This window comes from Lissotriton vulgaris, chromosome 3_1 (assembly GCF_964263255.1).
Source record: "Lissotriton vulgaris chromosome 3_1, aLisVul1.2, whole genome shotgun sequence".
Taxonomy (NCBI): domain Eukaryota; kingdom Metazoa; phylum Chordata; class Amphibia; order Caudata; family Salamandridae; genus Lissotriton; species Lissotriton vulgaris.
Window position 1 is genome coordinate 2,103,277,712 of NC_141689.1, and position 26,810 is coordinate 2,103,304,521.

The 26,810-nt window shown below is 44.2% G+C and overlaps 1 protein-coding gene across 1 annotated transcript in view; it reads right to left on the reverse strand.

The window, feature by feature from the left end:
- CWH43 (cell wall biogenesis 43 C-terminal homolog) overlaps positions 1–16,529 on the reverse strand; it is a 433,217-nt gene extending 416,688 nt beyond the window's left edge. The window contains exon 1 of the mRNA XM_086962659.1: positions 16,101–16,529. Within this exon, the coding sequence (XP_086818785.1) occupies positions 16,101–16,149 (49 nt within the window). The 5' untranslated portion in view covers positions 16,150–16,529. The remainder of the gene's footprint in view (positions 1–16,100) is intronic.
- Positions 16,530–26,810: the final 10,281 nt, after the last annotated feature.

The following is a 26,810-nucleotide window of genomic DNA, read 5'->3' on the forward strand; positions in this document are numbered from 1 at the left end:
ATTTAAATGATTTATTGCAAACGTGCATATTCACCATCCTCGATGTAAAAGGTCATGAAAAAAAATGAGAGTTTAGAAACCAAAATGTACATAAATTCGATGGCTGGGAATACGGTGCTTCATGCACACAGCCAGCACCCTAGACACCTGATCCATAGCCTTTCCTACAGGGAAATGCTGAGGATCATACGAATTTGCAGTACTGAGGATGATTGTTTAGCAGCACAACAGGCCAGCAGGGAAAGGTTCCTAGAGACAGGATATGCTGCTGGCATCATTGATCGAGCCATTAATAAAACCAAGGCCATCAATAGGGAACAGACCCTAGTCAACAAAAACAAAAAAGTCAGCAATATGTGTTTATGGATCCTAAGGTGCAATCAACAAGGTTGATCTTAACCTATAACAGACAACACCAAGCCCTATGTAAAATATTAAATAGAAATTGGGGCTTAGTACGCAGTGATCCTATTCTGAGAGATATTTTGCCTAAGAAACCCGACTTAGCCTTCAGAAAATCAGGTTCAATGAGTAACAACCTAGTTAAGAATAGTCCTGAACTAAGAACAACCAGGAATTTGCTCACGACGCAAAAAGGATTTGTAAAGTGCCCCACTTGTAAAACATGTAAATATGCAGACAATACAAAATGCTATACAAGCCCTTTCATACTATTCCCTGTACCCATTACAAAAAGGCTCACATATAGGACTGAATACGCTGTATATGTGCTGGAGTGTTCCTGTAGACTATGTTATATTGGCAGCACTAAGCTGCCAGTACACAAACGGATACTCCAGCACATTAGAGCCATAACTAAAAGCGATCCAGCCTACCCAGTGGCCAGACATTTTGGAGAGACACATGGAGGTAACCTAGACCATCTGAAATATTTTGTGGTGGATAGCCTTCCCCTGTTAAAGAGTAGAGGCAACCGATAGGCTCAACTCCGTCTCCTAGAAACTAGGTATATTCTGGAGCTTGATACGAAAACTCCGTTTGGGCTGAATGCGAGTAAGGATTTTTACACTTGATAATAAGGGGCTTCTCCCATACTGAATTTTCTAAAAAACTGTTATTTGTATCCCTTGTTTTAGTAAGAGCTATTTATACAATTTTATGTATACATGAATTGAGGATTTTAACAACTGCAGCCTCAGATTTGTAAATTAATTTTAAAAAGTTTTTCACATATTTATATATATATATATAGCACTGAGCACTTCTTGGGTATCTATTTTTGATTCCATAAGGTGACACATTTTATACCTTTCAGTCACGGTAGAACATGGAACATTTGAGAAAGCTCACTTTGGGCTACATTTTTCAGAATAGCATAGAACTAACAGTAACCTTCTTGAAGCAATGATGTAGTGCCAGTTGGTGAAAACATATGATAAATAGTAGCTCAGTATTTACTGTGAGCACGGTTTTTATCATATTTATCAAATCTTGGTTTTTAGCACGATATATTTTAAAAATAGTATTTTTTACGGGGTTTTTTAAAAATGTACAAGGCTGATACACAATATGCATATTAGAGGGATATTTACAAAGTACCTCTAGAATTGCGGAGATACCCCTTCGGGGATTTATTCAGGCGCTATAGAAGCACATAAATAAATAAATAAATAAATAAATAATAAATAAATTGGTGATTTTTAAATCTCTTTTAATAATACTCAATTTTAGGATGTATTCATTAATGAACCAAGCATATGGGTATTTATATGTGTGTGTATGTATATTTATATTTATATATTTATATTGATGTATATACTCACAACATACTTATATGAATATTTTTGGTGCATTTTCATGTTCATGCTATTGCCGTAACTCTTCAGTGCCTGTAGTTCAGTCACCTGTTTTGCACATCAGTATTGCACTGGCACTTTAAATGGAGGGGAGACACAATGCAGCGCGTCATGTCATCAAGGACTTTGATAGTCTGAAACGCGTAATGGCGGCAGTGCGGGCAGTAAATAAATGTATTCATGCACCAGAAACTTTGGGTCCGTGTTCGTCTTTTTCTGGAAGAAAAATCTAGATGTTGTGGAGACGAAGCCAGTATATATCAAAATAGCGTTGTCATGTGATCAAGGTCCAGGAAGGACCGAAACGCGTCATGGTCGACTAGAGGAATAAATGAAAATTTTGCACAGAAACGTGGTCCTTGCCTGCTTTAATATGCCAAGGTTGGGATCGAGATGAGCAGTAGAGGAAGATATATATATATATATATATATATATATATATATATATATATATATATATATATATATATATATATATATATATATATATATATAAATTTTTTTTTTTAAACAAGCATGTCTGTAATCGGTGCTCTCTTCCGTGGGTGTCGGGGTCGAGGTCAGACCATACCTCGCAGTAATTTTTTCAACTAAAGAAGGTCATCGCACTCCAGAAGTCGTTTCAAATGTTTTAACAAACTTTTATCCACAGGAAATCACCGCACTCCAAAAGAATGGATATTTAAACGATGTATTGCAAATGTGCAATTATTCACCATCAAACCACCACCAACGCTTTTCAACCTTTACCTGTAAAAACACAAGTAAGCGAGGGGTGGTCCACCCTCGACACCGGTACCCACTATGAAAAGAGCGCACTCCTACGGACTGATTGCTGGTAAAAAAATATATATGTATATAGATCCACACTTCTCCCAAAAAGGAATGGGTCGCACTCACTGAAGGTTTTTAGGATAATTTCTTATTCCATTGTCTTTATTTTAAGGTGAAAGCAATATCGACGCTTTTCAGTCACTGAGACCTTGTTCACAACAGTGTATATTTATATATATATATATATATATATATATATCGCACATCCACTTCCCCACCTTGATTGAAAGAAAACGCTGCACTCCAGTCTCCTATATTTATAAGCCACTTTTCTTTAATTTCCACGTAGCAAACACCTACGCATTTCAACTCCTCCAAGTCTTGCTCATGGTCAGTGAGTCCTTCTACTATGTTCCTTTTTATACATATTACCCGTCCTGCCTTTTAGGATGCATTCTGGGAAATGTAGTTGTACATGTAGTATACATATTAAAAATTGAATTTAGCAGCACACTATAGCTCTATAAAAGATGTATATATTTCAAAATACAACCAAGACTTGTTTTGTTCTTAATTTTTGCATATCAACCATATTGCCAGTGAATAAATGTGATCTTTTTTATATACATGTCACACATAATTTTGTTTGTGCATGCAACGTTGCCTCTGCATGGGCTAAGTGGCCCTATTTTCTTTATGGATCTATTCTGGGGTATATGTGTTGTTTTCTGTTCTTGTTTCATCTTGCTGGCTCAGTGCCTGTCTTGAACATATGCTCCCTTGGTGGTATATATATGCAACTTTGGGAAGTGTGAAGAGTGAGATCCAGCAGCAGGAAGAGAAAGAATTACATTTGCCCTTTGACCAGCTTTGCAGCACAGGAAAATTGTTTGTAGGGGAAGGTGGTATAAGAAGTCATTGAGAAATAGTACTTGGGTCATGCTTCAGGGAAGAAAACAAAAACATGAAGATGAAGTGAAGCCTGCATGCATAGAGATGCACTCATCTATGAAAAGGAAGAAAAAAGGGTGACAATGAAGCCAACCAATAGTAAGTAAGGGAGGGCTAATATGGGTCTCTTAGTAGTCACTTTTTAAGAGTTTATCAGTGCCTGCAGCTAAGTTAGATTGAACCACGTGTCCAGGATTACACTATGTTGAGTGGAGGTAGGGGTAGAGTGGGAGCCAGAATTAGAAAGTAATGTTTCACCAGCACTCAGTTTCGATCTGGGCAACATCAAGCTGGGGCTCAAGAACCCTGAATATTTTTGCCCATGAACGTCTAGCCCCTCACTGCAATTTGTGAACCTGTAACTTTCCTATCCGTTGTGCATTTTAAATGTTAACATTTGCATAGCTGCCAAGGTTTCAGATTGCTATGTGTGACATTTAAATAATTTTAGAGTAATTATGAGTGACATTTGAATTACTATGAGTGACATTGTCTTGTGAGCAAAATTAAGCAATGAAGAGGAGGGAAACAATAATATCAGAAATTGCACACATTTGAGGAACGAGAAACTAAGTTAACTGCTGCAAAACGAAAGAAATATAAACGACTTCCATTGATAAGACTCTAGCTAAAATTGCAGAAATTAGATAAAGCAGCTTGGAAGTGGTTCAAAATGTCATTATAATCAGCTGAGTGACTCACAGTCTCACTCAACCAGCACCAGTGACCTGAGCTGTAACTCAACTGAACAAGCATTTGCAATGCAATAGGTCTCGCATTAGGAAAGTTTGAGCTATTGGTATTGTAAATGACAAATGTTTTATTTATGTGTTGGTTTTGAAAATAGCGAAATTAATAGCTTTGTCATTTACAATGCCAATAGTTAGAACTTTTGCAAATGTGACACCTGTAGCATTTGTAATGCAATATGTGTTGTATTTACGTGACTTACATGTATTGATTTTACAAATAACAATGACTTAATTTTTTTTTAAATAATTAATACTTAAATAAAAGTTATTGTAATTTATAATGGCAATAGATTAAACTTTTGTAAATAACATTTGTGAAGATTATGTTCAGTGTATTTTATTGTGACGAAAATCCAAGAACAGAAGTGAAATTGTAACATCTTTTTGTGACATTTGTAATAAAGCTTGAAACATTGAGAGAACATATTTGAACCAGTTGTTGTACAGATTGATGCTGTGGTGGCGCTGAGTGAAGTTGTGGAGGCGAGCGAGTGATGCTGTGGCATTCAAGTGATGCTGTGGTAGCGTATAGTGATGTTGTGGGGCTCCTGAGTGATGCTGTGTGATGCTGTATGCTATGCTATGTTTTGTTTTGCTATCCTATGCTTTGTTTTGTTATGCTATGCTATGCGTTGTTATGCTATGCTATGTTTTGTTATGCTATGCTATGTTTTGTTATACTATGCTTTGTTTCGTTATGGTATGCTGTGTTTTGTTATGCTAGGTTTTGCTCTGCTTGGCTATGCTATGTTTTGTTATACTATGCTTTGTTTTATTATGCTATGCTTTGTTTTGCTATGCTATGTTTTGTTATGCAATGCTTTCTTATGCCATGTTCTGTTATGCTATGTTTTGTGATGCTATGCTATGTTTTGTTGTGTTTTGTTATGCTATGCTTTGTTATGCTGTTTTGTTATGCTTTGTTTTATTATGCTATGCTTTGTTTTGCTATGCTATGTTTTGTTATGCAATGCTTTCTTATGCCATGTTCTGTTATGCTATGTTTTGTTGTGCTATGCTATGTTGTGTTTTGTTATGCTGTTTTTTGTGTTTTGTTATGCTATACTATGTTTTGTTATGCTATGTTATGTTATGCTATGTTTTGTTTTGCTATGCTATGTTTGCTATCCTGATGTGTGGTTGTGTGTGTGTGTGGGGGGGGGTTGTGTGTGGGTGGGTGGGTGTGGGTGGGGTTGTGTGGGGTTGTGTGTGTGGGGTTGTGTGTGTGGGGTTATGTGTGTGTGTGGGTATGTGTGTGTGGGTATGTGTGTGTGTGGGTATGAGTGTGTGTGGGTATGTGTGTGCGTGTGTATGTGTGTGCGTGGGGTTGTGTGTGCGTGGGGTTGTGTGTGCGTGTGTGTTTGTGTGTGTCTTTGTGTGTTTGTGTGTGAGGGGGCAGTGTGTGAGTGGGCAGTGTGTGGGGGGCAGTGTGTGTGAGGGGCAGTATGTGTGAGGGGGCAGTGTGTGTGAGGGGGGCAGCGTGTGTGAGGGTGCAGCATATGTGACGGGGCAGCGTGTGTGAGGGGGCATCGTGTGTGAGGGGGCAGTGAGGGGGCAGTGTGTGTGAGGGGGCAGTGTGTGTGAGGGGGCAGTGTGTGAGTGGGCAGTGTGTGAGGGGGCAGTGTGGGAGGGGGCAGTGTGTGTGAGGGGGCAGTGTGTGTGAGGGGGCAGTGTGTGTGTGGGGTTGTGTGTGTGGGGGGTTGTGTGTGTGTGTGGTTGCGTGTGTGTGTTTGTGTGTTTGTGTGTGTTTGTGTGTTTGTGTGTGTGGGGGGGTTGTGTGTGTGAGGTGGCAGTGTGTGAGTGGGCAGTGTGTGTGAGGGGGCAGAACTTATTGTTGATTTTCCAACCACAAAAAAAAACATTCTTAGTTGGGGCGAACGGGGGGGGCTTGGAAACAAAATACAAATTAGAGAGCAGAAAAAGGTCGATAATCGATACTGCTAAATTAAATATTAAGAAAAAACAGTGCCACCTTATGTGCCAGTTCACGTCAACGAAACATTGCGAGGCAACTAAGATAAAAGTACCAAGGATAAATCAACATTTTATTTGTTTCCAATGTACAGGTCGCCACCTCAAAGGACAACAGTATAATGAAGAACATTCTTATTTCCAAGAGGAAAGCTTCACGTAAGGAGGGCCCTCTGAGGCCCAAGAAAAGGACTGCTGCCATAGCGATCTAGTTGAAAGATGCAGGTGCATCGCACAGAAGATGAGATAAACTGCGGCGCTGTGTCAGTCTCCTGAAATAATCCCATGATGTCATTGTGCAGCGTGTGCAATGCATTAAGGGACCACTACTATCGCAGCCTTGAATTCACGCAACCTCGGAAGTCTTATATGGCTCTTCGTCAGGATTCTACTCCAAGAACATCTCTTAGAAGAGTCTGATGTCACCCGACAGTCATGGCTCCATGCTACTTTTAGAATGCCAACTAAAAGCGAACACCCCATGATTGAGCACATCTGCGCGTAGGAAACCTTCTGCGAGGACATTATCCGTATCTAGACACGACCTGACCCAGCACCACCCGGTCAACGCATCAAGCCAAGGTTTGAGGCAGACCGCAAGTGCCAGCACTTCGAAATGTAAATGATGTGGGCGAGCACTGCCATCCTCAGCCGGTGGTAAACAAGACCGATTCACCCTGGCTACGTCTCTGCCTTGAGTGGGCATTACAAAGTGCATCCACGACATGAACATAGGGTTAAATGGGGCGGGGGAAGCGGAGGGGGGTGTAAAATAAAATACATTAAAAGGAAAGCATTGCTGATTCTCCAACCACAAAAAAGCATTCTTAGTTGGGGCCAACAGGGGATCCTGAAAAACAATGGCCAGTGAGGGGTATTTGACCAGTGAGAGGTATTTGGCTATCGATGCTGTGTACTAGTTAGTGCAGCAGTGACATAGGCAGTCTTTAGTAGGAGACAGACATGTCTGTTTTCAACAAGTATTTATTTCCGACTGCTCTAGGTATTCGGGGACTAGTGGAGCAGTGTACAACTACGACACAAGTTACGCCATAACTCATGGAAATAGCGGGGTGAAGCAACAGTGGATCGCCCAATGTAACAGACGAGTCAGTAGCCGACCAGGGACTCAACTCTCACTGTAGGCTGTCCCAATGCATTCAAAAGTCTGCTGGAGAGGAACGACAGGTTACTTATCACACTGGCTAGTCTCATAATGAGGACCATCTGGTCGACTGAGGCACCATCATGACAGGCAAGCGCTAGGAAGCGTCCTCCTCACTGAGGCACATCAACGCCTTAGAACATGCAAGTGCGTGTGGGACACGTGCCTCGTTTTAAGCTACCCCCCCCCTGCGGAAATTAACCCCCTCAGCGCACAGAAGAACAATCCGAGCCTTCTAGTGCGTAGGCGCATTTGTTGCATTATTATAAGCTCGCTTTACACTTTCGAAATGATACCTGTGTTTGCCACTATTCTTGACGGTGGGTGACGAGTGGATCCCTCAGGCCTCTGGGTCCCGGTGCCACTGCACCTGGTGCATCGATGGTAGCTACGCCTCCGCTTGGCAGGCACACAGCCCTGGCCCCTGCCGGCGTGCCATGTGGCTGAGGGTGGCAGGGGCGGCGAACACACTCATTGCCTTGGCTCTTCCTCTTGACCGACTGACTCAAGCCCTGCCTGCCTCGGAAACTCTCCCTCAGCTGCGGTCGGAGAGGTGTGACTTCATCCAGTGCAGCGCACTCTTCGTCAGGGTTCTGGCGGGCACACCCTGGGTACAGGAGGGCGCCCACGCTTTCTGCCTAAGGCGATGCATTCTTTTAACCCCGTGCATGCAAACAACAGATGGAGGAAGTATGCAGTGTGAATTCATGTAAGATGGCAAAGTACGGTAACTTGCTGCCGTGGGCGAATGACAGAAAGAAGCTAATGGCCTTGGAAGCTTTCGTATCCAAGCACACGAATGCATACCATGTGAGTATGTTTAAAACACAGCGAGGAGTAAAACCTGCTGTGCAGATGGTGGTGGGCGAGGAACAATCGCACTTGGAGGCGTTTGGGATGGCATGATTATTCAAATTACGACAGTCTATAACACACTAAATTAGAAACACAGGTAAGTAGATGACAGCTGCCCGTGAACAGCAGAAGCTGTTGAGTTTGGAGGGGTCTCTGGGCCCGATCCAAGATTGCAGCAGCACAGAAGCCGCGTGAATCTCAAACGGGTGAACGCTTCATTAACACGGTTGAAAGGTCAGGAACTGGAATTTTTGCAAGAGTCTTGTCCAAATATCCAATGCTGGAAAGCAAAGGATTGTATAAAAGGGCAGACTTTACAAAACTACTGGTGTTGTGATAAGTGACTTCTTATGACAGATGAGGTGCCCAAGCTCGATGACAGAAGTATGCTAAATGGTTAATCTATATACAATAACCTTCAAAACCAGGCTTAAAGTTGTTACCATCTACGAACATTACTTTCATGTAAAGCTTTTGATTTCAACCACACGTTGATAATGAAAATGCAAAGAAACTACCTGACGAAAATTAATGAAATAACTTGTCATGTTGCAATATTTTTAAACAGACTGCTTTTTGAAAAATCGTACTTAATAAAAATCTTGCATTGTTCTGTCAGATGTAGGGAGGGGGTGGGCAGGCTGATTAGCTGCGGAGCGGATCTCTTTGAAGTAGCTCACGGCCTTGAGGCGTGAAAATTAAAGCAATTAGGGGGAGGTGGGAGGGAGGCTGATAGACAGAAGGCTCGGGGCAGATGTCAGATTAGAGGGAGGGGGTGGGCTGCCTGCAACTCGAGCGACCATACGGAGAGGGAGGGGGGTGGGCTGCCTGCTGGGAGAAGCTTGTGTGAGGGGGACTGGGCTGCCTTTGATGATCGAATGCAAGCTTGTGCACGAGAAGCTTGTGGTCACGTGATTCTTCACGTGAACTGTTGAAAATCCTCATCGTAAAAGTCAGCTTTGTGGATGGGCGGCATTAGGTCTCTCTGCGAGACCTAACAAAGCAGAGACCTACTGTGTGAGTGACAGGGGCACAGGCAAACTCAGAATTAGTCTAGAATGGAGCGCATTTGCAAGTAGGTGTGTGGGTAGGCACCTGATTGAGATGACCCACACTTCACACATAGAACTGGGTAAGCTTTCAGGTTTGTTTGCACACTGTTTTTATTAGTTTAAATGGTTAAAGTTCTCTTCAGTTTAAAATGCCCTAATAAATCAAAAGTAATCCATGGCATTTAATTTTACGTCCTGAATAAACATGGCACAGTTTATTCTATTTAATAAGAAGCTCTAATAAATATTGGTTCGCGAAGGGAATGGGGTTTGCTGTGCTAGCTGACCTGACCCGGGCAGACTGAGTGTTTCTGAATAAGTGAAAGATCCGCAGTGGCCTTCATGTGCTGCTTCTTATCTCTTTTCCTCTACTTGTGAAGAAGAGAGTGACGCTCTGAACAAACAAGGAGGCCCAATTAGGTGGTGGGTGGGGGCTCCTTTACCAAGCAATACAAAAACCTTTCCAGTCGCTTCAGAGACCAGCGGTCTCTCCCAAGGCTCCACCGATGAGAGATAACCGAGATACGGCGGAAGAGCTGCATGTGGGGTTGGGGGCTCAGCCAGCATCTCAACGTAGCGCACACAGGCTCTATCTCCTACTGACCGCGGCCAGTCGAACATGAGGCAATTGCAGAGTTTCACTAACCTCACAGAAGAAGGGCGGCCCTCCACCTCCAGTCTGTCCAGGCGGCCCCGGTGTCACTGACTTCTCTCGGTCGGCTACAGTAAGACATTATGATTCAACAGGGGCGGTAATAACAATAGCTTCTAGGACGTGTTGACCGAGTCGATGCAAGCCAGCGGACCGGTGCCGTAGTTAATAAGCAGCGCTACCTCTAAAGATAGTGACATGCTGCCCTGCCCGCATCCAGCGCCCAAAATAACTGTGCACGCTTCCACAGTGACGTCCCACCGTGATGACATCAGCCTGCATTAAGAGCTGAGCCGTGGCAGTTAGATTAAATCATGATAGATTGTAGCAGCTGAACTAAATCTGCCTGCAGCCTTAGTTTAGCTGATCCCCAAGCCTGCTGGAGCAGCTCGCATAAGCAACAGGCTGCGCGCTGCCACAGAGACTCAGTTTCACTCCGGCTTGACAGTCACTTAGGCTTGACAATGACAACCTCAAATACTACACTCAGCTTTTAAATACGCTGATTTGCGTGACAATCCTTTCACATGCGGTAATGCGGTAATGTACCTTAAAATGCGTTAGTGTCACACCAGATGTGTGACACTTGGCAGAGCTGCATTTGGAATTACTGTGGCTTTCCTAATGAAGGCGTTGTGTACGCTGAAAGTCGCGTAGACATTAAGAAGACCCACCATTCATCGACCTGATTTAAGTGTTTAAATCTTAGACGCACAATGTATTTCCTTAAAAAAAATTGTAAATTTGTCATTATCACCTTCTTATTGCTTTGAGTGAAAAAGCTAATGTCTGTTTATCAAATTCTGTGTTCGATTTTTCTAAATTATGTTGAGATGTTGTCACACGTCTGCACTTGGAAACTGTTGAATATGTATTAGTATGACTTTAAAGAATTTTTTATTAAATAAATGATTTTTAAATGATCTTATGTGTACACTGAGTCCCTAATGTCATGTCTGTGTATTACTAAGTCTGAAACATGATATAAACCCATAGTTGCCTAGGGGTTTTTCTTCAATTGTGTTATTTCCCTGCCCTAAGTATCTACATTAGTAGCAGGGGGTCCTTGTTCATTGACTGTAGTGAAGATCTTGTGTTTTCCTCTCATTAAGCACAGCATTATTCAGACACAAACAGCAACGAGTAAGGGAAACTCTCAGCAGTGTCAGGGGAAACGGCTTCCATTGTCTTGGAAGCAAGCAACTAAAATATGAGTTTGTCTGAGGAGGAGCTGTCACACAACACAACGCATTGTTTTTAAACAAACATATCACTTCCTCCTAACTGTGCAGATAACTGAGTGCTGGTGAAAAACGGGTAATATCACCTACACAAAGAAAAAGCAATGAGGAACACCACAAAATTTCAACGGACATTGGCAAATGTAAATTTTACAGTGTCAATGTGGAAAATAAGAACATATGTGCATTGCAGCTTCACTGTCAACACTGGGCAAAAAAGTGCCCTACTAATCACCTTTAAATAGTAGAAACCTAGGTAGATGTGCATTCATAAAGGATTCTAGAAACATAGCACATACATGCTACAGAGGGGGTACTCTGTTCGGACTGTGTTCAGAATGCAATGTTTTGATAATGGGGCTTGTATTTATTATGGTTTTATACTAACTTGAGCCATCATGAACACTAATAGCAAAGACAATGTGGTCTACTGGCAGTGGCATCTAATCTTAAATATAGGTGTGTCACTGCTGTTACCTCCCGTGACAGACAGACTTGTGTGGAAAATTCTGAGGAAGGGTAAAGGGAAGGGAGGTTCGTTGAGGATTTGGGAAAGCTATTTGGTCACCAAGTTATGTAACCGGTGGAAACAATAACTAGATGACACCCTATTCTACCTTAACATGTCTTCACCACTAGACATGTTCGTTCTGCACTTGCAAACATTTACAACATTTAAATAACTTCTTTATTCTAAATCCACACAAAAATAATTAATCATGTTCTTATTCAAGGACGGACAAAAAGTCTTTCAACTGTAACCTGCTAAAGAAATTACACATTATTATTATTATTTAAAGATTTGTAAAGCACAACAGCTGCTCAATAGAGTGTCCAGGCACTAAGTAGCAAGTCTGATCCCTAAATAACAGTGGTACTAAAAGGCACAACCAAAGAGCCAGGTCTTAAGAAGTCTCTTAAAGACCAAATGTTCCTGGAAGCAGGGAGTTGAACTGGGAGAGCATTTCACTTCCTGGCAGCCACATAAGGGAAGGAGCTACCGCTCCACTTTTTTAATCTGAAACGATGAATTACTACCAGCAAGGAGTTAAATGATCAAAGAGCCCGAGCTGCCTGGTAAGGTGTGAATCTGTTGACAAATACTGAGGATTTGTGGTAAAAAGCTCTGTGTTCCAGAACCAAACCTTTGAACCTCACACAATCTTTTATAGTCATTCTGTGCAGTTCCTTTAGGCCTGGCTGAATGTGGGCTCTTTTGGGAAGGTGTAGTGGAGGCCTGGCAGCAGCATTCTGCACCAGCTTGTGGGGCTTGTGCAGACCTCTGAGGGACCCTATAACTCAATGGTTTACGATGAAAGGCAAATGAGACCATCCAAACTAACTGGGACCTGTCTGTCAAAAAGGAAAGGCGCCATGCCAAAGCAGAACTGCAGACACCTATGTCTTCGAGATGCTGCAGGAGTGTCGAAAGTGAGACCAGGTAAAAAGCCGCAGATAGATCAAGGAAAGTTAGTGCCACCTGCTTCCCTTGATCTGCCGCAGGCCTAATTGTATCTGGGGTCTCTAAGAGTATGGTCCTGGTGCTGAAACCTGGTCGGAATCCCAACTGGGCATGGTAAAGAAGTGCATTTTGTTCTCAAAAGCAGAAGGCTACTTGTTTATGAGCTTCTCTAAAATCTTGGTAAAGCATGGCAGCAGGGAAATGGGACAGAAATTGGAAAGACTGGTCCAGTCAGCCGAGGGTTTGTTGAAAAGAGGAATCAACTTGGCCTGCTTAACTACTGGGCACTATGGCCAAATGAATTGAATTGACTGATTTAGAAGCAGGTTTAGAGCAGGGTTGATGGCCATATAATTGGCAGCAAGAATGTGAGGAGAAAAGGGATCATCTTGCGACCCTGATTTGCAGGCACTCAAGGCCTGAGCAGACTTCCTAAGTGAAATCAAGGTAAATTCCAGGAGCAATTGGCCACCAGAGGGCAATATTTCTACTAGCAGTGCTGTGTGGTCACTGATCCTCACTGAGGCAGCATCCTTGAGTTGTAAAGTATCCACAGTGTTTTGGATTTTAGTATCAAAGAAGTTAAACACTTATTTTTAGCGGTTGAAGCAAGGCTTCTGTGTGCATAACCTTTTTCACAATTTTTTATATTTTCCCGGACTTGTTTTGGGAAATGTCAATCTGATCTGTAAAAAAAGTCAGACTGAGTTTTCTCAATTGCACAATGGTAGATGTTTAGAAGCTTCTTGAAGAGCACTTGGTCATTTCAAAGGTAATAAAGGCTCCAATACATTTTCCTGCAGTGCTTACAAAGCCTTTTAGGGTCCTCACTAGCCCAAGGGGTTGACTGTCTTTTGCCTGAGGAATTCACATCTCTGTGTTTAATAGGTACAATGTGGTTAGCCACTAACATCAACCTCCATGTTCTTCTTCTTCGGCGAAGAGTGCTTGCTCAAGGTAAGTCTAAACTCCGTAGAAGAGACAGTGGCCCAATTTTAATGTGGTAGTGGAACAGTGAAATCCGCATCTGTGAGAGTCGAGGTACAGTGATCAATGGAAGTGAATGAGAGCTTGGGGATTAATGTTGAGTACCTAAACTTGAGTGTTAGAAAAAATGGTGTCTAAGGAGTGGCCCGCGATGTGTGTAGGCTGAGTCATAAACTGTGACATATTTCAAGATGACATATGCTCCGAAAGGAGTTAACCATGCGGGTCAGAAGATGCAGCCACATGTATATTAAGGTCCACTAGAACCATGAAATTCAAGTATTTACAACATATACTTCGAAAGGAACTCATCCAGGGAAGACAGAAACCCCCCTGCATGATTGGGGGGTGGAGGGGGCAATAGATCAGCATGCTAGCCAGGATTTTATTAGCAGGCAATGAAATGCAAAAGGCCATAGACTCATAGACATTGCTGACTTCCTATCAATCTCACCCGCTGTTTCAACGCTCATCTTTATGTTTCACTCTTCCATTTGAACAACATCTTTAAATTGGCAAACTAGTACCTCTGGGTCCTGAAAGGTTTAGCCATTCTTATATCTTTTCTACTAAAAATACTGTCATGAATGGACTTTGGACACACCGTCCTTGTGGGCGTCTCACAAGCCTGCCTCTTGTCACTGAAAACTGTCTTACATGCCGAACTAGACGTATGGCTTCATCTCTGAAATTCAGTCACAATACTCTAATTCCCATCAAGTTACACTGGTCTCTTAATATGGCAAGGATAACATTTAAATGTTATGCCTAGCCTAGAAAACCACCAACACCATTTCTCCATTATACTTCTCCCATTAGGGCACACGTCTTAAAAAAAGAAGTTGGGGCACTAACCAAGTGATATCACAAAAAATGACATCACATTCTAAGACCTCACATGTGTTAAGCAGGACTATCATGACTAAATTTGAGTGCATTACAATATTTAGCAAATTAGATTTTGTGTCAGAGGTGTGCCAAAAAAAGTGATGCAACCCCAGCGCAAGATCTAGGCCTCCACTTATACATTTATTTATTGAAACTCTGCCAGAAAGAAATTAGCAACAAGGAGAAATGTGGCAGTATATCTGTTCTGCTTAATTGGTTGCAACTTCTGCATTATAAAATATTTTATTGGGTTAAGGCACTTGTTGCGTAGATCTTTATGTACCCACTACATTTCAGGAAATAATAATAATGGTAAGATAACTCTGGAGTTTTAATACACTTGCTGGAGAGACAGGTGTTTTGTCTAGTCCCTGTTGTCACTCAAAGTAGCATAGAGTGTTAATATGTCCCCCGCTAAGCACATCATGTGACACACAGATGACGGATTTTTATTTTATATAGGTGGGTAAGTGGGTTATTGCTTTTAATACAGAAATCCTTTAGTTACTTGCAGTAAATAAATTGTAATTCTTCTAATATAGCACAGTAAACAGTGAAGGAAAAGACACGTGACTCCAACACCGTGTAACCCTCACTATCTTTTGTAATATATCCTGTAAATTGATTTACACACATATGATTTATTGTCAATGTGTATGTGTGATGGTAAGCACTCCGACACCCTGGATTGGGTTGAGGAGCACTATAAAAGAAATGACAAAATAGTGGTATTTAAAATATTTGTGTAAACACTAGGACAGACCAACACATCTGACACACAACTTAGCACAAGATGTGTGTTTAGACTAGGTCTGAATCTGATACTAATTGTTCTTATGTTCCGAGGCGATTTGCTTAAAATAAACATTCCAACAAAACAGCCTTTGAGTGGCTAAATTGAGCACTGGAAACAGTCAAATAGGGTAGGGTCGGGGCTGAGGAAGGGCAGGGTGCTGTCAGTAATCAACAAACTACCTCTCGTCCTTGGTCCTTGAAGTGCAGACTGCAGGCAGAAAAAACCCCTGGAGGTTTGCAGCACAACAAAAGGGAAAGTCACAGGTCAAGTGCAAAGTCAATGTAAGTAGTGCTTTGACCTGCTAATGGCCCTGCGACTGACAAAGGAGAGAGGGGGATTTATTGTGTCCCCTCGTCCCCCTCACCCTTGTCCCGTGTGTACCCCCCACTACAAAATCTGGGGGGGGTGTTTCCCCGTGTTCCCCACATTTATACGCCCATCATGCACTGCTGCTGCCTGCGCTCAAATTGTTCTGTGCCCGAGAGACGCTTGCACTGCCGGTACCTCTGCGGGACCCATTGTTTCTTATATAGGGAAACTTTTCGCTTTACATAGTCTAAACTTTAGACTTTGCAATACTTTCCTACAGTCCAGTACATTGCCAATACAGTACTTTAGACTCTAGAGTACTGTATTGGCAATGTACTGTACTGTAGGAAAGTATTGCTTAGCTGCTGACAAAGAGCCACTTTCAGATATTGCGCGTGGACATGAAAAAAAAAGAGAAAAGCCCTTACCCAGCACCGTTTCTATGAGGAGGTCCTTCCAAACGTTCAAGGGTACCATGATGCCTGGCTCGGTGATTGCAGGGCGATGGAGAGTGAGCCCCGGGAGCTCTTCTGGGCCCCTTCGCAGTCCGTCTCAGGTACCTGCCGCCCCTCCCCGCGCAGGTGCGGTGCCCGCAGGCTCGCGGGAGGTGTCCGCGCGGGCTCTCCACCCTCCTCACGCGGGTGAAGCTTTCAACAGCCGCTCCTCTCGGTGCGCTCTGTCGCGTCCGACGTCGATCAGTCTGTCCCGCTGACACTGGTCAAGTGGTACCTATGTCTCCACTGCCCAGTGCAGGAGGCTCACGGAAGAAGACTGGTTCCAGGCAGCGCCTGCCTCTCGGAACAGGCGCTAGATTGGAGTGTATCCTCTGTCAATGTGACTCTGTGCAGCAAATAAATATTTCCTCATCGAAAGTGTACAAACCTGTTGCGCTGATTAAAGTCACACCTGCAAATGAGGAACTGTCCTCCTGTGACATCCCCGAGAATCAGTAATGGAACCTCTGCTTTGTGTGCCACAGCTCCCACACAGGGCAACAGCAGGGCCACTGAAATTATGCTTCAGTGGGGGACCACATTTTGGGGCAAGGTTTATCTTAATTATGTGGCAAGAAAAGCCAATTTATCTGGCATGGTGCAGCACAATCTGTAGCAGTTTTATTTCACTATTTCGTATTTTAACACACACTAATATTACTTGGGCAAAGATTTCACCACAGTACCAGTTTAACACCAAACTGTAAATGGAAGGTGTCTAATTCACTTTGGGAAAGGATCTGCCATTGTGACACTTTTTAGATAACTTTTGGTTTGTGTGAGGTAGATTTTTTTTGTTAAAGTATGTGAATGACTTAGCAGGTGATGGATTATGTGGAAAGTCTGTGACCCTGAGCAATTGGCAGTGAGACTCTGAAAACACATTCCAGACTTTCATTCATTCGCACAGTACAGGCAGAGCCATCCTTTTCTACGATGGCACCCTGGGCATGGGTGAAGGGAAATGTGGCAACCTTGATGATGGCAGTACATTAAAGGGCATTTTACAAGGAAATCTCGGAGCGCGAGGCTGCCCCAAATTTGGCAGCGCTGTGCTCTGACATTTCCAAAATGCAGGCATGCACTGCATTTACAACAATACGGCGCACTCCTGTCTTTTCACTAGCACTAGAGCTAAAATTAGCTGCCTAGCGCCAATGCAGGCACCCTTGCACTATAGTGTGCCTGTGTTGCAGGGATTGTATGTTTATGTGCAGGAAGGTGCCCCTTCCTGCACATAAACAAACAATAATTGGCAATGTGTTACTTCTATGTGTGTTGCAGAAGGGACACCTTGGTCTTTATGGCTAAAGCAAAAACAAGGAGAAATAAAAATATTTCTCTTTGTTTCGCCATTCTTACGCCTGCTACTGCATGGCGTTAGTTTTTTGGCTCTGTCTCAGATTTACACATCCTTGTAAATCTGAGGCAGCGTCAAAAAGCAATGGGTGTTGCGGTGGAATGCCCTTAGCCATACCCATTGCACATCGTTTTCACGCAAAGTGATGCATCTAAAGTGACCGTATTTACAAGGCGGTGTTAAGCCACAAGCTTAACAATGCTTTGTAAATATGGAGAAGGGCATAGCGTCATTGGAACGTCGCTTAAAGTGATGTTCTGTTGGCGCTTTCCCCTTATAAATATACTCCTAAATGAGGCCTCAGGGGGTCCCTTTTGTGTGCAATGGTCAGTACACGGATGAGCAGAGCCTGGCCCCTGAACACAAACATCCCCAGACCTTCCCCAGCTCACCTAAATCACGGATAGCTCAGCTGCTTCACACAGAGGACGGTTTTGTTGATGTTTGCCAACAGGGTTCAGAGGGTGAAGGGAGGGCAAGGAAGGGGGCTAAAGGAGTGTTAAAAACATCACACGCCATATACCACCACTATAAACTGGCAAATCAGTCAGAAACGAGCAAGCAACCCAAAACCAGCCCCACCCGTGCGGCGCACCGGGGGATTGCCCGGTGCCCGCTACGGCCAGTCCGGGCCTGGAGACCAGGCTGGAGTAAGGTGAGAAGGGCGCTGCTGTTGGCATAACCTTAATCCACACATCTCCATGTGCCCCTCAGGAAATTGCCGCCCTGTGCCTGGGCCCTGCTCGCCCATGCTAATGGCAGGCCCTGAACAGGCGCGCTTTTAAAGTCCACAAAATGATGCCCTTCTTACCTCTGCCACAGAGGCCATATTATGTAAACAAACTGTGACTTTCCTGCCTGCGCGCGCCAGAGGTATAGGAAGCTGCGGTTGAATATGAGGTGGAAAGGTGCGTCCTGGAGTGTGGGGCGGTATATGAGGGAATGCAAATATGTTCCAACATAAAACCCCGCCTCAAAATCTATAACTTCGTTATTTATCGTGCCAGGCTGCGACGACACTTTAGACTGCTGGTTTATTAACTCTACCACTGGCGCGCACCTGTTTGTTTACGTGATATAACCACCGCTCTGGATGCTGTTCCAGGTTTAGCTTCCCCTGCGATATTTTTGCAAAAGACAGGAGTTTTTTGCTGGATTCGTGAAGAGTGTGTGCAGTATACATATCCAGATGTGTGCCTGGACGTCAATTCATCAAAATGACTGGGGTAGCGGGAGTGACTTCGCATGCCCCTGGGCATTCACTTTTACTCACACACACATGTTTTACGCATACACACGCTTACACATACACACGTATTGACACACACACACACACATAGGCATTCACACACACATAGGCATTCACACATACACACTCTCTTACATAAACACACTGAAAACTGCAAGCACACACACAACATACATACATTTAAAAGCATTTTTTTTACTTACCCCAGCTGCCTGGGAAAGTCATACTCCAGCTATTTGTACTTCATTTTTTATTAAACGAATAGCGAATCATGTTATATTATTCACTACTAGTGTAATACAAAAAATTGACAAAAAAACTAGGTGAGCGAAGCCCCCACCGATGTTCATAAGGACGAGCTGCTTCTGTTTCTGCCACTGCTGACACTGAGGGTCGCAAAGGCAGTGCCAGGGGTCACAAGGGGCATGCCAGGAGTCGCAGCAGCCACCCCTGGCGACCCTTAAATGACGTCATGTATGCCTAATACAGCGACACAGTGTTGACTAAACTGACTTGTTGTGGGTGAAGGAAGGTAAAACTGGTTACACTAGTTATGTATTCAATGTCGCAGGAGTTTTTAGTTATTACTGTTGGCAACGCAGGAAGACAGCAGAAGGCGTGGCGTCACGTCTCGTTTCTTGTGAGAGAGATATCTATGTAAAACAGAGAAGCTACCGCTCCCAGGTGCTTCCAGTAAAAGAGACAATCGGGCCACATTGCATTGTTTGCTTCTGGCTGCACGTGCATGACAGGCGCAGGAACATTGCACAGAGATTGCACGCAGGAATGCGCTTTGAGGTATAACCAGCAGCGCTGCATTCATTACCTCATTGACGCATGTTGTCTTTTCTCCAGTTACCACAACTTTGAGCCCCAAAACGGTCACAGACAGCTACGGAATCAGTATTAGCTGAGTATTGTGAGCTGAAATGCACTCACTGCAAATGTCTCGCCAAAAAGTTTAGGGCCCGACTACATAAACTACAGACGATGCTAAATTGCGCCATACGCTGGTGCTGCAAAATGGCACTACCACAAAAACACAAAAATTGCACTATTAAGGAAGCATAAATCAATGTCCCTATGTGAAAATAAGAACACTTATTTTGTGCCACAATCTACAAAACAGCACCAAATACTGAAAAAAGAAACAGCGCCTCCAGAAAACATGCGGGGCAGATTTACAAGCCCCTTGCGCCTCTTTTACGTCACTGTTGCATCACTTTTGTGACGCAGTGGCGGCGCAAAAGATGTGCCATGCAGCGGGGTATTTAGAACATGACGCATCTGGGAGATGCATCAGGTTGCAAAGCCCTGCGCCAGAAGTAGGCGTTCCTGCGCGGGGGGGGGCGGCATTCCGGTGCAGGAATGCCTTCCAAAAGTGGCTGAGTGAAATCTACAAGATTTCACTCAGTCACTTTTGAGCCCATGCTGCGTCAAATCCCTGCGCCTGCTTGAAGCAGGCGAAAGGATTGACGCAGCATTGTAAAGATAGGGCCCCCCAGAGCATTGCTGGAGCTGCGCTGCGCTTGCGACGCAACTCCAGCAATGCGCCGCCTTTATGGAGACAATCCAGCAATGCCCCACCTTTATGGTGCCCCATGGTGCGCCACATTGTAAATGTTTCAGAAAAGGGGGTGGTGATGAACAGAGTGTCTGAATTAAGCAGACCACTCTTACCCAGTCAAGAGATCAGGGCTGAATCCATCACCGTTATTTAGCTCACTGCATCACCCCAGTTCAGAACCTGGCTATATGCAAATTAGTCTGACCCAGTGCCTCATGGGAACAGGGCAGACCAAACTACCAAGCCAATTCTTCACCGGAAAGGAGACAAGCTTCCGGGGACCGGTTTCTGGCATTTCAGCCGTCGTCGGCCCGGCTTGCTTGAATCCTGGTAGTGCAGTGAGCAAGGGACTCATGTCTGAGTATACCCTGCCACACCTGTAGTGGCCAAAAACGATTCAGAAAAGGGGGTTGTGATGAACAGAGTGTCTGAATTAAGCAGACCACTCTTACCCAGTCAAGAGATCAGGGCTGAATCCATCACCGTTATTTAGCTCACTGCATCACCCCAGTTCAGAACCTGGCTATATGCAAATTAGTCTGACCCAGTGCCTCATGGGAACAGGGCAGACCAAACTACCAAGCCAATTCTTCACCGGAAAGGAGACAAGCTTCCGGGGACCGGTTTCTGGCATTTCAGCCGTCGTCGGCCCGGCTTGCTTGAATCCTGATGGTGCAGTGAGCAAGGGACTCATGTCTGAGTAGACCCTGCCACACCTGTAGTGGCCAAAAACGATTCAGAAAAGGGGGTGGTGATGAACAGCCCTGATCTGTTGACTGGGTATGAGTGTTCTGTTTAATTCAGATACTCTGTCCATCACCAACCCCCTTTTCTGAATCGTTTTGTCCACCATAAGCGTGGAAGGGTATACTCAGATGTGACTCCCTTGCTCATTGCACCATCAGGATTCAAGCATGCCGGGCCGAAGACGGATGTAATGCCAGAAACCGGTCCCCGGAAGCTTGTTTCCTTCCCAGTATAAGAATTGGCTTGGTAGTTTGGTCTGCCCTGTTCCCATGATGCACTGGGCCAGGGACAGACTAATTTGCATATAGCCAGGTTCGGAGCTGGGATGGTGCAGTGAGCTAAAAAACGGTGATGGATCAAGCCCTGATCTGTTGACTGGGTATGAGTGTTCTGTTTAATTCAGATACTCTGTCCATCACCAACCCCCTTTTCTGAATCACATTGTAAATGTGGCGCATCCATGGTGGCGGAGCCGTGGCACACAATAACTGGGGCATCCCTGCTGATATGCAGGGATGCGCCAGTTATTGTAAATTTGCCCCGTAGTGTTGTGCCCGAGAGCATTAAATGCACATTTGCACATACAGTGCAGGTTATGTAACGCAGCTTTAAGATTACTTTGGCACGTGTCGTTATTCGCCCCACAGTTAAAACCATGATATTGATGCTTCTCTGCAACACTTTGCCCAGGGGCATTACCCGGGTGTTACTTGGGCAGATCAGTGCAAGCACCCAAAGTGTTTGAAGTGAAGCCTTATCTACCTAGATAGGCTGGCCATGCTTCATGTTAAAAAATAACACCTCCTTGAAGCAGGCGCTAGAATGGCGGAGTTTCTTCATTTATCAAAGCATCTGGCGCATTGCATGGGCGCTGCACTGTAGAGCACACATGCAATGTGAGAAATGTTCAAGACTTTGTCGAGGCAAAGGAGTTGTACTGGAAGGTAATGCTTCCAGTAACAACCTATATGAGACAGCACACACGGTGTGTTTACTGCTGCACCATGGTGCAAAGGTTGTAGGTGGCACTAGGCAGCCTGTTTGTTTGCCATCTTTGCTTTAACCCCCTTGTGTAAATTTGGTTGCTGCCCTGCAGGCATTAAAAACTATAACAGTGCCCCTTAGAGTGCAAGCTTGGCTTGCCCAGCCTTAACCCCCACACCCAGGCAGTGGGTGGCAATTAAATTGGAAAAAAATCACCTTACTTCACCTCACCTTACCTCTCCCACATTTACTCTCTCTCTTAACCTCTGTCTCTCTATTTCTACTTCTTTGTGTACCTTCACCTTCTCCCTAATTCTGCTCTCTCTACCTCACCTTTGTCTACTTCACTTCTGTCTCACTATACCCAAGAGGCACAGGGTCAGACTGATTTGCATATGGCCATGTCTGAACTGGGGTGGCTGAGTGAGCAAAAGAATGGTGAAGGATTAAAGACAGATCAGTTGACTGGGGGTGAGTGTTTGATTTGCTCAAACGCTCCGTCCATCATCCCCTTTTGTATCGCTCAGTATATATATAAAAACACATCGAAAACCACACCATTTTTTTTTAGGCTACTCGCACCATTAAATACTCCTTCCTCTTAATGTAAGACCACCACCCAGCAGTGCAAAGTTTTAAGATGTCTTATTAGATACAGTGACCAAGACCCATCTGAAATGCCCAAGAACCTACATTGTAGGCGACCTCAACATATGGTTTGATGAGAATATAACCACAGCGATCACAATCAAACTTAATGATTCACTTTCCAACAAATGCTTTCTGGCCCAACTCACTGTGCTGGACACACTGTTGATTTTATATTTGCCCCCAGAGACAGGCAGCATTTGCGGATAACCCCTCTGTAAGATGGAGTGACCTAAATCTCCTCACGTTCAAGATCAACTCACCTATTAATGGCAACACTTCTAAGCCATCGCCATACTACAAACCCGCATACAGACCAGGGTACAAAATAGTTAGACCTCAACGCCCATCTTGAAGAACTTCAATAAATATGTAACTGTAAGACATTCACACCTGGATGTTCACTGCACTGGACAAACGGATATCAATAAAGACAACGCCCAGGGTTGACCAACAAGACCATCACATAGATTAAGAACAAAAAAATGAAAGCAAAACTCAACATATTAGAACGCACAAAACTCAAGGCCCTCCAAGAGAAGTCAGAAACCTATGAAAAAGCATGGAGTCAGGCTTATCTTTGTTACCATGTCAATATAAAACAAGCATTTGCATTGCCAATATGTCTTGCTTTGGGACCTGCTGCATAACTAAAGACTTAAAAGGTCCCAAAGGCGCGACCTATTGGCTATGTCAATGCCTGTCTCTCTTCCATGCATCTCTTTGTTTTTCATCAAGTCTCTCTGCCTACCTCTACCTCTCACTGCATATACCTCTGTATAATTCACCTCTATCACCTCTTTCTCTAAATTACCTCTCTTCCTACATCACTCCTTGGAGTACTGTACTCCTCTGCCACTCTCTACGGTTCCTACTCCCTATCTCTTACAACTTCTCTACTGTACAGTACATCTTTGCCTATTTTTCTACCACTCTTTCTGTAACTACAACTTCCTCTTTCTTTCTACCTCTCTTTATCTTTCATTCTGTACACCTCACCTTTCTCTATTTACTTCACTTCTCTCCCTACCTCACAAATCTTTCTTCATCATGTCTTGCTCTACCTCCTTCTCCCGCTACTCACGTCTCTAGCTAGAGTGTTCTCTTAATGTGTTTCACCATCTTCTGTATCCCGCCTGTTCCATTTCTTTTATTCAGCAGGGTTCCTGTCTAGCCAGATAAGTGCACACATATTATGAGGAGAAGAGGGACACAGTGAGGAAGAGAAATTAGTAGAACAATATTGCATTTTAACCAACAGAAATTTATGACATTTTAACTAATGGAATGGGTAAAATCCCCAAAGGATTACTTTGGTTTTCACTGATGCAGGAGGAATTCGAGAGGTGACGGGGAATATTTTTATTAATATAAATATTTGGCAACTATAGCTACAATTTAAGTACTTTGTGTATATGTCTTATTTTAACATTATGCACTTGTTCACTAAACATCTAACAGGTCGTTTTAGCATGAATTCTCGTACAGTGGGACTGAACAAGCTGGGTTGGGTCTACATTAACCTTGTCTATTGTTATAATAACAACAGGGTGAGTTGCAGTAGTTCCAGATGGAGTATCTGAACAGTAGGTGTCTTTGGTGTTCTAGTCACACATGAAGTCTAATTGAGCCTCATCACAAGGTCTCTTTTAATATATTAAACATATTAAGTTTTGTGTGCATGACGAGTGTTGTGTGTTGCAGCCATAGATGAAGCTTCATAGTGTTGGCTGGTGTTGCTGAAGCCATAGTACCATGTATATCACAAGTGTTGGGTGCTGCAGTCACACACGAAGCTTCATAGTACTGGGTGGTGCAGATTCAAGTCTCGTGCATTAGGAGTGTTGCGATCAGAGGTTTGCTTCATAGTGTTGCTTGGTGAAAGTTAAACTGTGGTTTCATTTACATTAGAAATGTTATCTGCCACAGTCACAGATGAAACATCATAGTGTTGGGTGGTGTAGCTTCAGTTGGAGTCTCTTGTGCATTATGGGTGTTGTGTGTTGTATTCACTGATTAAGCTACAGATTGTTAGGTGGTGTAGTTTCAGGTAAAGCCTCATGTACATTAAGAGTTTTGCATGATGGAGTCACAGATGAAGCTACATAGAGATGTAACTTCAGGCAGAGTCTCATGCAGTGCTTAATTTGTAAATAGCTAAGTGTAGGGATACAATTTTTCCTTTTGTGCTGACCGCTGGCACTGATGAATGCTGGGGACTCACAGCCAGCAGAGTCCAGGTGTAGGGTTCAAGGTGTTTGGAATCCTTTCTGTCCCTGATGCTCTGATCAGGAGGCCCACCAACTAGTCCTTGGAGTCACTGTGATGGTCCTCACTCAGGCAGCACGGCAGCAGAGTAGCAGTACTTCATGCAGCAGAACAGTACAACAGCCCTTCTTCTGAGTCTTCCACAAATCCAGATGTGTACTAAAGAGTTGGGTCTGAGGGTCCACAATGTATACCTGGTGCCCACTTTGAAATGGAAGAAGCTTCTGGAGTCCTCCCCCTACAGAGTTGTCTGGAATTTACTGCCTCCCTGCCCTGGGCCCAGATTGCCTGGGGGTACAAAAAACAGTATGAAATCCTTTGTGAGTGTGCTGAAGCCGATTGTTTGGGATGTACTAGTGTGGTAGGCGACAGCTTCTCCCCTATCAAATCAGTGCTGGCCCATCCTGTCAACACCTAGTCCTGCTTTGTCTTACTGTGTGGGAGTAATATACAAAGATCAACAGCCAACTAAACCTACTCATGTGACCCTGGATACAGGCTGCAGGCACCAAACGTTTTGGCCAGAAAATGCAGAATTTCTAAAAGTGGCATTTTCAGAATTGTGACTTACAATCCAACTTTACCATTAAAGAGGGTTTTAAATTACAATCCTTTAGAGAACAAACTCGGCATTGAACCTACTCCCAATTGAAAGTTATCACTTATTAAATGTAATAAGGTCACCCAATATTATCATTTGGGAGAGGCTGGCCTTGCAGTAGTGAAAAAAGAATTCAAAAGTGTTTCACTACCAGGACATGTAAAAGTCAAAAGTACATGTTCAACTTTTTAAATGCACTGTTCCCTGCCCTATAGGCTGTTTAGTGCAGCTTAGGGCTATGCATGACCTACCCTAGTGGTGACATGTATTTATTAAAAAGAAATGTTTAGGCCTGGCAAGAAGTTTATGCTGCCAGGTCAAAATGGCAATGATAATTGCACACACAGGCTGTAATAGCTGCTCTGAGACATGTTTAAAGAGCTACTTAAGAGGGTGGCACAATGAGTGCTCCACGCCCGACAATAACATTTAACTTACAGGCCCTTGGTGCGTGTAGTACCACTTTACTAGAAAACACACAAACATCATTAAACAGTCAGACTTGCAGTTGGATGATGGTGTTCTGATATCCCTTCTAAAGGAATCTGTCTTTGAGTCTGACCCTTCCATTTTCCCAGGTCTCTTTATAACTTCCTCCCCAATGATTCTCTATGGAGAAGGGAAGGGGAGTTGGCATGCAGCCTTTCAGCACCATATGATTCCTTTAAGAGCTAAACCACTAGTTAAAAAACAACATTCGGGGGCGTGGCCTGAGGCGTCAAGATGGCGGTCGCACTCTAAGAGTGCTCTGGACCCCCCGTCCGTCATCCGCCCAGCATCCGCCTGTTGCAGTTGCCATCAACTCGCAGCCCCGGTGGTATCGGACTCCCCTGGCTGCCCTGCATCACCCAGTGTCCCAGACCGCTTCCCCGGGGCCTAGCGGCACCTCCGCCGGCCTGATCCTTCCTGGCCGCGCGGTTTTAAAAATGGCGGCCCCCATCTGAGCTGGCGTGGCGGCCTGGTCTTGGGAGCTCTGACCAGTGCTTCCTGACGGCCCATCTGCCTCCCCACCCCTGTCGGGCAGGTGGAGCCGCTGCTGTGACCTGCTCCCCGCTGGGCCCCCCCACTGGATATCGGAGGCCTTCCCGAGGCTGCGGTGTTTTCCCTGCTTGACGCTGGGGGACAAGGAGCGACATCGGCGGCCTGAGATGCCTGAGGCGGCCCCCCCACTGACATCGGGTTCGGGCTGCTGCGAGGGTGAGTGGCTCCCGTGGGGCCGC